We start from the raw sequence: 12,476 nt of genomic DNA on the forward strand, positions 1-12,476 counted from the left end.
AAAGAGGTGATGGGTCACAGCCTTACTGGGGTCATGGGGCCCCATTTATAAAGAGGTGATGGATCACAGCCTTACTGGGGTCATAGGGGCCCATTTATAAAGAGGTGATGGGTCACAGTCTTACTGGGGTCATAGGGGCCCATTTATAAAGAGGTGATGGATCACAGCCTTACTGGGGTCATAGGGGCCCATTTATAAAGAGGTGATAGGTCACAATCTTACTGGGGTCATAGGGGCCCCATTTATAAAGAGGTGATGGGTCACAATCTTACTGGGGTCATAGGGCCCCATTTATAAAGAGGTGATGGATCACAGTCTTACTGGGGTCATAGGGGCCCCATTTATAAAGAGGTGATGGGTCACAGCCTTACTGGGGTCATAGGGGCCCATTTATAAAGAGGTGATGGGTCACAGCCTTACTGGGGTCATGGGGCCCCATTTATAAAGAGGTGATGGATCACAGTCTTACTGGGGTCATAGGGGCCCCATTTATAAAGAGGTGATGGATCACAGCCTTACTGGGGTCATGGGGCCCATTTATAAAGAGGTGACCGGTCACAGCCTTACTGGGGTCATAGGGCCCCATTTATAAAGAGGTGATGGGTCACAGCCTTACTGGGGTCATGGGGCCCCATTTATAAAGAGGTGAAGGGTCACAGCCTTACTGGGGTCATAGGGGCCCGTTTATAAAGAAGTGATGGGTCACAGTCTTACTGGGGTCATAGGGGCCCATTTATAAAGAGGTGACGGGTCACAGTCTTACTGGGGTCATAGGGGCCCATTTATAAAGAGGTGATGGGTCACAGCCTTACTGGGGTCATGGGGGCCCATTTATAAAGAGGTGATGGATCACAGCCTTACTGGGGTCATAGGGGCCCATTTATAAAGAGGTGATGGATCACAGTCTTACTGGGGTCATAGGGGCCCATTTATAAAGAGGTGATGGGTCACAATCTTACTGGGGTCATAGGGGCCCCATTTATAAAGAGGTGATGGGTCACAGCCTTACTGGGGTCATGGGGGCCCATTTATAAAGAGGTGATGGATCACAGCCTTACTGGGGTCATAGGGGCCCATTTATAAAGAGGTGATGGGTCACAGCCTTACTGGGGTCATAGGGGCCCCACTTATAAAGAGGTGATGGGTCACAATCTTACTGGGGTCATAGGGGCCCCATTTATAAAGAGGTGATGGATCACAGCCTTACTGGGGTCATAGGGGCCCCATTTATAAAGAGGTGATGGGTCACAGCCTTACTGGGGTCATAGGGGCCCATTTATAAAGAGGTGATGGGTCACAGCCTTACTGGGGTCATAGGGGCCCGTTTATAAAGAGGTGATGGGTCACAGCCTTACTGGGGTCATGGGGCCCCATTTATAAAGAGGTGATGGGTCACAGTCTTACTGGGGTCATAGGAGCCGATTTATAAAGAGGTGATGGATCACAGCCTTACTGGGGTCATAGGGGCCCGTTTATAAAGAGGTGATGGGTCACAGCCTTACTGGGGTCATAGGGGCCCATTTATAAAGAGGTGATGGGTCACAGCCTTACTGGGGTCATGGGGCCCCATTTATAAAGAGGTGATGGGTCACAGCCTTACTGGGGTCATGGGGCCCCATTTATAAAGAGGTGATGGGTCACAGTCTTACTGGGGTCATAGGGGCCCATTTATAAAGAGGTGATGGGTCACAGTCTTACTGGGGTCATAGGGCCCATTTATAAAGAGGTGATGGGTCACAGTCTTACTGGGGTCATAGGGGCCCCATTTATAAAGAGGTGCTAGGTCACAATCTTACTGGGGTCATAGGGGCCCCATTTATAAAGAGGTGATGGGTCACAGCCTTACTGGGGTCATAGGGGCCCATTTATAAAGAGGTGATGGATCACAATCTTACTGGGGTCATAGGGGCCCCATTTATAAAGAGGTGATGGGTCACAGTCTTACTGGGGTCATAGGGGCCCATTTATAAAGAGGTGATGGATCACAGCCTTACTGGGGTCATGGGGGCCCATTTATAAAGAGGTGATGGGTCACAGCCTTACTGGGGTCATAGGGCCCCATTTATAAAGAGGTGATGGATCACAGCCTTACTGGGGTCATGGGGGCCCATTTATAAAGAGGTGATGGGTCACAGCCTTACTGGGGTCATAGGGCCCCATTTATAAAGAGGTGATGGATCACAGCCTTACTGGGGTCATAGGGGCCCCATTTATAAAGAGGTGATGGATCACAGCCTTACTGGGGTCATAGGGGCCCCATTTATAAAGAGGTGATGGGTCACAGCCTTACTGGGGTCATAGGGCCCCATTTATAAAGAGGTGATGGATCACAGCCTTACTGGGGTCATAGGGGCCCCATTTATAAAGAGGTGACCAATCACAGCCTTACTGGGGTCATAGGGCCCCATTTATAAAGAGGTGATGGATCACAGCCTTACTAGGGTCATAGGGGCCCCATTTATAAAGAGGTGATGGGTCACAATCTTACTGGGGTCATAGGGCCCCATTTATAAAGAGGTGATGGATCACAGCCTTACTGGGGTCATAGGGCCCCATTTATAAAGAGGTGATGGATCACAGCCTTACTGGGGTCATAGGGGCCCATTTATAAAGAGGTGACCGGTCACAGCCTTACTGGGGTCATAGGGGCCCATTTATAAAGAGGTGACCGGTCACAGTCTTACTGGGGTCATAGGGGCCCATTTATAAAGAGGTGATGGGTCACAGCCTTACTGGGGTCATAGGGGCCCCACTTATAAAGAGGTGATGGGTCACAATCTTACTGGGGTCATAGGGGCCCCATTTATAAAGAGGTGATGGGTCACAGCCTTACTGGGGTCATAGGGGCCCATTTATAAAGAGGTGATGGATCACAGTCTTACTGGGGTCATAGGGGCCCCATTTATAAAGAGGTGATGGGTCACAGCCTTACTGGGGTCATAGGGGCCCGTTTATAAAGAGGTGATGGGTCACAGCCTTACTGGGGTCATAGGGGCCCGTTTATAAAGAGGTGATGGGTCACAGCCTTACTGGGGTCATAGGGGCCCGTTTATAAAGAGGTGATGGGTCACAGCCTTACTGGGGTCATGGGGCCCCATTTATAAAGAGGTGATGGGTCACAGTCTTACTGGGGTCATAGGAGCCGATTTATAAAGAGGTGATGGGTCACAGCCTTACTGGGGTCATGGGGCCCCATTTATAAAGAGGTGATGGGTCACAGCCTTACTGGGGTCATGGGGCCCCATTTATAAAGAGGTGAAGGGTCACAGTCTTACTGGGGTCATAGGGGCCGATTTATAAAGAGGTGATGGGTCACAGTCTTACTGGGGTCATAGGGGCCCATTTATAAAGAGGTGACGGGTCACAGTCTTACTGGGGTCATGGGGCCCCATTTATAAAGAGGTGATGGGTCACAGCCTTACTGGGGTCATAGGAGCCGATTTATAAAGAGGTGATGGGTCACAGCCTTACTGGGGTCATGGGGCCCCATTTATAAAGAGGTGAAGGGTCACAGTCTTACTGGGGTCATAGGGGCCCCATTTATAAAGAGGTGATGGGTCACAATCTTACTGGGGTCATAGGGGCTCATTTATAAAGAGGTGATGGATCACAGCCTTACTGGGGTCATAGGGCCCCATTTATAAAGAGGTGATGGATCACAGCCTTACTGGGGTCATAGGGGCCCCATTTATAAAGAGGTGATGGGTCACAATCTTACTGGGGTCATAGGGCTCATTTATAAAGAGGTGATGGATCACAGCCTTACTGGGGTCATAGGGGCCCCATTTATAAAGAGGTGATGGATCACAGCCTTACTGGGGTCATAGGGCCCCATTTATAAAGAGGTGATGGATCACAGCCTTACTGGGGTCATAGGGGCCCATTTATAAAGAGGTGATGGATCACAGCCTTACTGGGGTCATAGGGGCCCATTTATAAAGAGGTGATGGGTCACAGTCTTACTGGGGTCATAGGGGCCCCATTTATAAAGAGGTGCTAGGTCACAATCTTACTGGGGTCATAGGGGCCCCATTTATAAAGAGGTGATGGGTCACAGCCTTACTGGGGTCATAGGGGCCCATTTATAAAGAGGTGATGGATCACAGTCTTACTGGGGTCATAGGGGCCCCATTTATAAAGAGGTGATGGGTCACAGCCTTACTGGGGTCATGGGGCCCATTTATAAAGAGGTGACCGGTCACAGCCTTACTGGGGTCATGGGGGCCCATTTATAAAGAGGTGATGGATCACAGCCTTACTGGGGTCATGGGGCCCATTTATAAAGAGGTGACCGGTCACAGCCTTACTGGGGTCATGGGGGCCCATTTATAAAGAGGTGATGGATCACAGCCTTACTGGGGTCATGGGGCCCATTTATAAAGAGGTGACCGGTCACAGCCTTACTGGGGTCATGGGGGCCCATTTATAAAGAGGTGATGGATCACAGCCTTACTGGGGTCATAGGGGCCCATTTATAAAGAGGTGATGGGTCACAGCCTTACTGGGGTCATAGGGGCCCATTTATAAAGAGGTGATGGGTCACAGTCTTACTGGGGTCATAGGGGCCCCATTTATAAAGAGGTGCTAGGTCACAATCTTACTGGGGTCATAGGGGCCCCATTTATAAAGAGGTGATGGGTCACAGCCTTACTGGGGTCATAGGGGCCCATTTATAAAGAGGTGATAGGTCACAATCTTACTGGGGTCATAGGGGCCCCATTTATAAAGAGGTGATGGATCACAGCCTTACTGGGGTCATGGGGCCCATTTATAAAGAGGTGACCGGTCACAGCCTTACTGGGGTCATGGGGGCCCATTTATAAAGAGGTGATGGATCACAGCCTTACTGGGGTCATAGGGGCCGATTTATAAAGAGGTGATGGGTCACAGCCTTACTGGGGTCATAGGGCCCCATTTATAAAGAGGTGATGGATCACAGCCTTACTGGGGTCATAGGGGCCCCATTTATAAAGAGGTGATGGGTCACAATCTTACTGGGGTCATAGGGCCCCATTTATAAAGAGGTGATGGATCACAGCCTTACTGGGGTCATAGGGGCCCATTTATAAAGAGGTGACCAATCACAGCCTTACTGGGGTCATAGGGCCCCATTTATAAAGAGGTGATGGATCACAGCCTTACTGGGGTCATAGGGCCCCATTTATAAAGAGGTGATGGATCACAGCCTTACTGGGGTCATAGGGGCCCATTTATAAAGAGGTGACCGGTCACAGCCTTACTGGGGTCATAGGGGCCCATTTATAAAGAGGTGACCGGTCACAGCCTTACTGGGGTCATAGGGGCCCATTTATAAAGAGGTGATGGATCACAGCCTTACTGGGGTCATAGGGGCCCCATTTATAAAGAGGTGATGGGTCACAGTCTTACTGGGGTCATAGGGGCCCATTTATAAAGAGGTGATGGGTCACAGCCTTACTGGGGTCATAGGGGCCCCACTTATAAAGAGGTGATGGGTCACAATCTTACTGGGGTCATAGGGGCCCCATTTATAAAGAGGTGATGGGTCACAGCCTTACTGGGGTCATAGGGGCCCATTTATAAAGAGGTGATGGATCACAGTCTTACTGGGGTCATAGGGGCCCCATTTATAAAGAGGTGATGGGTCACAGTCTTACTGGGGTCATAGGGGCCCCATTTATAAAGAGGTGACCGGTCACAGCCTTACTGGGGTCATAGGGGCCCGTTTATAAAGAGGTGATGGGTCACAGCCTTACTGGGGTCATGGGGCCCCATTTATAAAGAGGTGATGGGTCACAGTCTTACTGGGGTCATAGGAGCCGATTTATAAAGAGGTGATGGGTCACAGCCTTACTGGGGTCATGGGGCCCCATTTATAAAGAGGTGATGGGTCACAGCCTTACTGGGGTCATGGGGCCCCATTTATAAAGAGGTGAAGGGTCACAGTCTTACTGGGGTCATAGGGGCCGATTTATAAAGAGGTGATGGGTCACAGTCTTACTGGGTTTATAGGGGCCCATTTATAAAGAGGTGATGGATCACAATCTTACTGGGGTCATAGGGGCCCCATTTATAAAGAGGTGATGGGTCACAGTCTTACTGGGGTCATAGGGGCCCATTTATAAAGAGGTGACCAATCACAGCCTTACTGGGGTCATGGGGGCCCATTTATAAAGAGGTGATGGATCACAGCCTTACTGGGGTCATAGGGGCCCATTTATAAAGAGGTGATGGGTCACAGTCTTACTGGGGTCATAGGGGCCCCATTTATAAAGAGGTGCTAGGTCACAATCTTACTGGGGTCATAGGGGCCCCATTTATAAAGAGGTGATGGGTCACAGCCTTACTGGGTTTATAGGGGCCCATTTATAAAGAGGTGATGGATCACAATCTTACTGGGGTCATAGGGGCCCCATTTATAAAGAGGTGATGGGTCACAGCCTTACTGGGGTCATGGGGGCCCATTTATAAAGAGGTGATGGGTCACAGCCTTACTGGGGTCATGGGGGCCCATTTATAAAGAGGTGATGGGTCACAGCCTTACTGGGGTCATAGGGCCCCATTTATAAAGAGGTGATGGATCACAGCCTTACTGGGGTCATAGGGGCCCCATTTATAAAGAGGTGATGGGTCACAGTCTTACTGGGGTCATAGGGGCCCATTTATAAAGAGGTGATGGGTCACAGCCTTACTGGGGTCATAGGGCCCCATTTATAAAGAGGTGATGGATCACAGCCTTACTGGGGTCATAGGGCCCCATTTATAAAGAGGTGATGGATCACAGCCTTACTGGGGTCATAGGGGCCCATTTATAAAGAGGTGATAGGTCACAATCTTACTGGGGTCATAGGGGCCCCATTTATAAAGAGGTGATGGGTCACAATCTTACTGGGGTCATAGGGCCCCATTTATAAAGAGGTGATGGGTCACAATCTTACTGGGGTCATAGGGCCCCATTTATAAAGAGGTGATGGATCACAGTCTTACTGGGGTCATAGGGGCCCCATTTATAAAGAGGTGATGGGTCACAGCCTTACTGGGGTCATAGGGGCCCATTTATAAAGAGGTGATGGATCACAGCCTTACTGGGGTCATGGGGCCCATTTATAAAGAGGTGACCGGTCACAGCCTTACTGGGGTCATAGGGGCCCATTTATAAAGAGGTGATGGGTCACAGTCTTACTGGGGTCATAGGGGCCCATTTATAAAGAGGTGATGGGTCACAGCCTTACTGGGGTCATAGGGGCCCCACTTATAAAGAGGTGATGGGTCACAATCTTACTGGGGTCATAGGGGCCCCATTTATAAAGAGGTGATGGATCACAGCCTTACTGGGGTCATAGGGGCCCCATTTATAAAGAGGTGATGGGTCACAATCTTACTGGGGTCATAGGGGCCCCATTTATAAAGAGGTGATGGATCACAGTCTTACTGGGGTCATAGGGGCCCATTTATAAAGAGGTGACGGGTCACAGTCTTACTGGGGTCATAGGGGCCCATTTATAAAGAGGTGATGGGTCACAGCCTTACTGGGGTCATAGGGGCCCATTTATAAAGAGGTGACGGGTCACAGCCTTACTGGGGTCATGGGGCCCCATTTATAAAGAGGTGATGGGTAACAGCCTTACTGGGGTCATGGGGCCCCATTTATAAAGAGGTGAAGGGTCACAGTCTTACTGGGGTCATAGGGGCCCGTTTATAAAGAGGTGATGGGTCACAATCTTACTGGGGTCATGGGGCCCATTTATAAAGAGGTGATGGGTCACAATCTTACTGGGGTCATAGGGGCCCATTTATAAAGAGGTGATGGGTCACAGTCTTACTGGGGTCATGGGGCCCATTTATAAAGAGGTGATGGGTCACAGTCTTACTGGGGTCATGGGGCCCATTTATAAAGAGGTGAAGGGTCACAGTCTTACTGGGGTCATAGGGGCCCGTTTATAAAGAGGTGATGGGTCACAATCTTACTGGGGTCATAGGGGCCCATTTATAAAGAGGTGATGGGTCACAATCTTACTGGGGTCATAGGGGCCCATTTATAAAGAGGTGATGGGTCACAGCCTTACTGGGGTCATGGGGCCCATTTATAAAGAGGTGATGGGTCACAGCCTTACTGGGGTCATGGGGCCCATTTATAAAGAGGTGATGGGTCACAGTCTTACTGGGGTCATGGGGCCCATTTATAAAGAGGTGATGGGTCACAGCCTTACTGGGGTCATGGGGCCCATTTATAAAGAGGTGATGGGTCACAGTCTTACTGGGGTCATGGGGCCCATTTATAAAGAGGTGATGGGTCACAGCCTTACTGGGGTCATGGGGCCCCATTTATAAAGAGGTGAAGGGTCACAGTCTTACTGGGGTCATAGGGCCCCATTTATAAAGAGGTGATATAGAAGAGATGGTGACTTTCACCGAACATTCACCAATGAGGGTCACTGATTACTCCTATGTATGTACAGTCTTGCGGTCACCGTATCATTAACATATCATTGGACTCCCATGTCGCTCCATACCAGCAGAGTAATGGAAGCTTGCCATTGGCTGTTAGTCACATGACAGAACCTGAACTCTCCGTCTCAGTTCAATAGTAAGTCTTGGTTAAAGAGACATGGGAAGAAGCCTGGCAGAATAAAGGGGTGGAGCCATATAGGGTGGGTGTAGCCAGGGAGATGGGTGAAGTCATAGAGATGGGTGGAGTCATAGAGTTGGGTGGAGTCATAGAGAAAGGTGGAGCCACATAGGGTGGAACAAGCCATAGAGGTGGGTGGAGCCATAGAGATGGATTGAGTCATAGAGATGGGTGGAGTCATAGAGATGGGTGGAGCCATAGAGTTGGGTGGAGTCATAGAGAAAGGTGAAGCCACATAGGGTGGAAGAAGCCATAGAGATGGATGGAGTTACAGAGATGGGTGGAGTCATAGAGATGGGTGGAGCCACATAAGGTGGAACAAGCCATAGAGGTGGGTGGAGCCATAGAGATGGGTGGAGTCATAGAGATGGGTGGAGTCATAGAAATGGGTGGAGTCATAGAGATGGATGGAGTCATAGAGATGGGTGGAGTCATAGGGATGGATGGAGTCATAGAGATGGATGGAGTCATAGGGATGGATGGAGTTATAGAGAGAGATGGATGGAGTCATAGAGATGGATGGAGTCATAGAGATGGATGGAGTCATAGAGATGGATGGAGTCATAGGGATGGATGGAGTCATAGAGATGGATGGAGTCATAGAGATGGATGGAGTCATAGAGATGGATGGAGTCATAGGGATGGATGGAGTCATAGGGATGGATGGAGTTATAGAGAGAGATGGATGGAGTCATAGAGATGGATGGAGTCATAGAGATGGATGGAGTCATAGAGATGGATGGAGTCATAGGGATGGATGGAGTCATAGAGATGGATGGAGTCATAGAGATGGATGGAGTCATAGAGATGGATGGAGTCATAGGGATGGATGGAGTCATAGGGATGGATGGAGTCATAGAGATGGATGGAGTCATAGAGATGGATGGAGTCATAGGGATGTATGGAGTTATAGAGAGAGATGGATGGAGTCATAGAGATGGATGGAGTCATAGAGATGGATGGAGTCATAGGGATGGATGGAGTCATAGAGATGGATGGAGTCATAGAGATGGATGGAGTCATAGGGATGGATGGAGTTATAGAGAGAGATGGATGGAGTCATAGAGATGGATGGAGTCATAGAGATGGATGAAGTCATAGGGATGGATGGAGTCATAGAGATGGATGGAGTCATAGGGATGGATGGAGTTATAGAGAGAGATGGATGGAGTCATAGAGATGGATGGAGTCATAGAGATGGATGGAGTCATAGAGATGGATGGAGTCATAGGGATGGATGGAGTCATAGGGATGGATGGAGTTATAGAGAGAGATGGATGGAGTCATAGAGATTGATGGAGTCATAGAGATGGATGGAGTCATAGAGATGGATGGAGTCATAGAGATGGATGGAGTCATAGAGATGGATGGAGTCATAGGGATGGATGGAGTCATAGAGATGGATGGAGTCATAGAGATGGATGGAGTCATAGAGATGGATGGAGTCATAGGGATGGATGGAGTCATAGGGATGGATGGAGTTATAGAGAGAGATGGATGGAGTCATAGAGATGGATGGAGTCATAGAGATGGATGGAGTCATAGGGATGGATGGAGTCATAGGGATGGATGGAGTCATAGAGATGGATGGCGTCATAGAGATGGGTGGAGTCATAGAGATGGGTGGAGTCATAGGGATGGATGGAGTCATAGAGATGGATGGAGTCATAGGGATGGATGGAGTTATAGAGAGAGATGGATGGAGTCATAGAGATGGATGGAGTCATAGAGATGGATGGAGTCATAGAGATGGATGGAGTCATAGGGATGGATGGAGTCATAGAGATGGATGGAGTCATAGAGATGGATGGAGTCATAGGGATGGATGGAGTTATAGAGAGAGATGGATGGAGTCATAGAGATGGATGGAGTCATAGAGATGGATGGAGTCATAGGGATGGATGGAGTTATAGAGAGAGATGGATGGAGTCATAGAGATTGATGGAGTCATAGAGATTGATGGAGTCATAGAGATTGATGGAGTCATAGAGATGGATGGAGTCATAGGGATGGATGGAGTTATAGAGAGAGATGGATGGAGTCATAGAGATGGATGGAGTCATAGAGATGGATGGAGTCATAGGGATGGATGGAGTCATAGAGATGGATGGAGTCATAGGGATGGATGGAGTCATAGGGATGGATGGAGTCATAGAGATGGATGGAGTCATAGAGATTGATGGAGTCATAGAGATTGATGGAGTCATAGAGATGGATGGAGTCATAGGGATGGATGGAGTCATAGAGATGGATGGAGTCATAGGGATGGATGGAGTTATAGAGAGAGATGGATGGAGTCATAGAGATGGATGGAGTCATAGAGATGGATGGAGTCATAGGGATGGATGGAGTCATAGAGATGGATGGAGTCATAGGGATGGATGGAGTCATAGGGATGGATGGAGTCATAGAGATGGATGGAGTCATAGAGATGGATGGAGTCATAGGGATGGATGGAGTCATAGAGATGGATGGAGTCATAGGGATGGGTGGAGTCATAGAGATGGATGGAGTCATAGAGATGGATGGAGTCATAGGGATGGATGGAGTCATAGAGATGGATGGAGTCATAGGGATGGATGGAGGTATAGAGATGGATGGAGTCATAGGGATGGATGGAGTTATAGAGAGAGATGGATGGAGTCATAGAGATGGGTGGAGTCATAGGGATGGGTGGAGTCATAGAGATGGATGAAGTCATAGGGATGGATGGAGTCATAGAGATGGGTGGGGCCACATAGGGTGGGGGAAGCCATAGAGGTGGGTGGAGCCAAAGTGATGGGCAGGGCCAAATAGGGTGGGTGAAGCCAGAAAAACGAGTGTGAAAAGAGAAGCAGAAGGTGGAGGAAACTTACGCATTTCAGCTCTCGCTCAGTGAATATCCTCCGCAGAATGAAGATTCGCAGCGGGACGGTCAGGATCAGGATGAAGGGAAAGGCCAGAGACGCCGCTGTGGACATGACGACCCAGAGCACCGCCAGACAGGTGAGCTGCAGCACGGTGAAGAGATGCATCCGGAGGGTGCGCACCTGGGAGGAGGAAGAGGAGGAGGACAACCATGACAACCAACACAGGAAAATCCCCAACCTCTTCCCCCATCCCCAAACCCACATCCCCTTAAAGAACCACTTCATATGACGTGGATTGGAACTACCAACAACCTCACAAAACATCAATACCTGATATTCTATTTAATATCTTCACATAATGGGATCATTTACAGAATTCATAATTCATCCCTGAAGTATAAACAGGTGCAAAAACCCATATATACAAAATGATCAATACAGAACTAAAAACCCTTATAGATAATAACATAATCAATGCAGACCTAAAAAATCTATATAGATAACACAATGATTACAAAAGAATCTATACAGATAGTGATCAATATAGACTGATCAGCCAAGAAAAAAGGGGCGGAGGATAATGAACTTTCCACCAATGCTCCGTACACATTAAAGTGGCGTGATCGGGTTGAAGGAACACCTTCTCCATGTTATAACTGCCAGGATTAAGTTATACCTACAATCTATGGGAATAATGGACCTCTATAGTAAAGTGATTATGGGGTTCTACAACCAGGAGGATGCCATGACTGAGCTCCTACAGAAAATGCTAAGTACCTGGCTGAGTTCTAAAGCTTTGTATTGGCTCCATGTTTGTCCGGCCTCAGAAATCATGAAGCCAAAGACAGCCAGGCAATAGGATTGTCAGAAGTAGAACCCCCCCAGTGTGGTGGGACAGGTGCACTTTAATCTGCACAGATGTGTTTGTGTAGTTCCTTTTTCCATATCACAGGGCGGCGCTCTCTCCCATGAAGTGGGCCATAGCGGGATGGTAAGGTATGCGATGAATGGCCTTTACA

At 48.8% G+C, this 12,476-nt stretch overlaps 1 protein-coding gene across 3 annotated transcripts in view; it reads right to left on the bottom strand.

The window, feature by feature from the left end:
• Positions 1-12,476, bottom strand: part of SLC4A2 (solute carrier family 4 member 2) — a 73,219-nt gene that overhangs the window by 4,478 nt on the left and 56,265 nt on the right. For all 3 annotated transcript variants that reach the window (XM_073632600.1, XM_073632601.1, XM_073632602.1), the window contains exon 21: positions 11,464-11,637. In XM_073632600.1, coding sequence (XP_073488701.1) covers positions 11,464-11,637 — 174 coding nt within the window. The remainder of the gene's footprint in view (positions 1-11,463; positions 11,638-12,476) is intronic.

The sequence above is a fragment of the Aquarana catesbeiana genome, linkage group LG05 (assembly GCF_042186555.1).
Source record: "Aquarana catesbeiana isolate 2022-GZ linkage group LG05, ASM4218655v1, whole genome shotgun sequence".
NCBI classification, from domain to species: domain Eukaryota; kingdom Metazoa; phylum Chordata; class Amphibia; order Anura; family Ranidae; genus Aquarana; species Aquarana catesbeiana.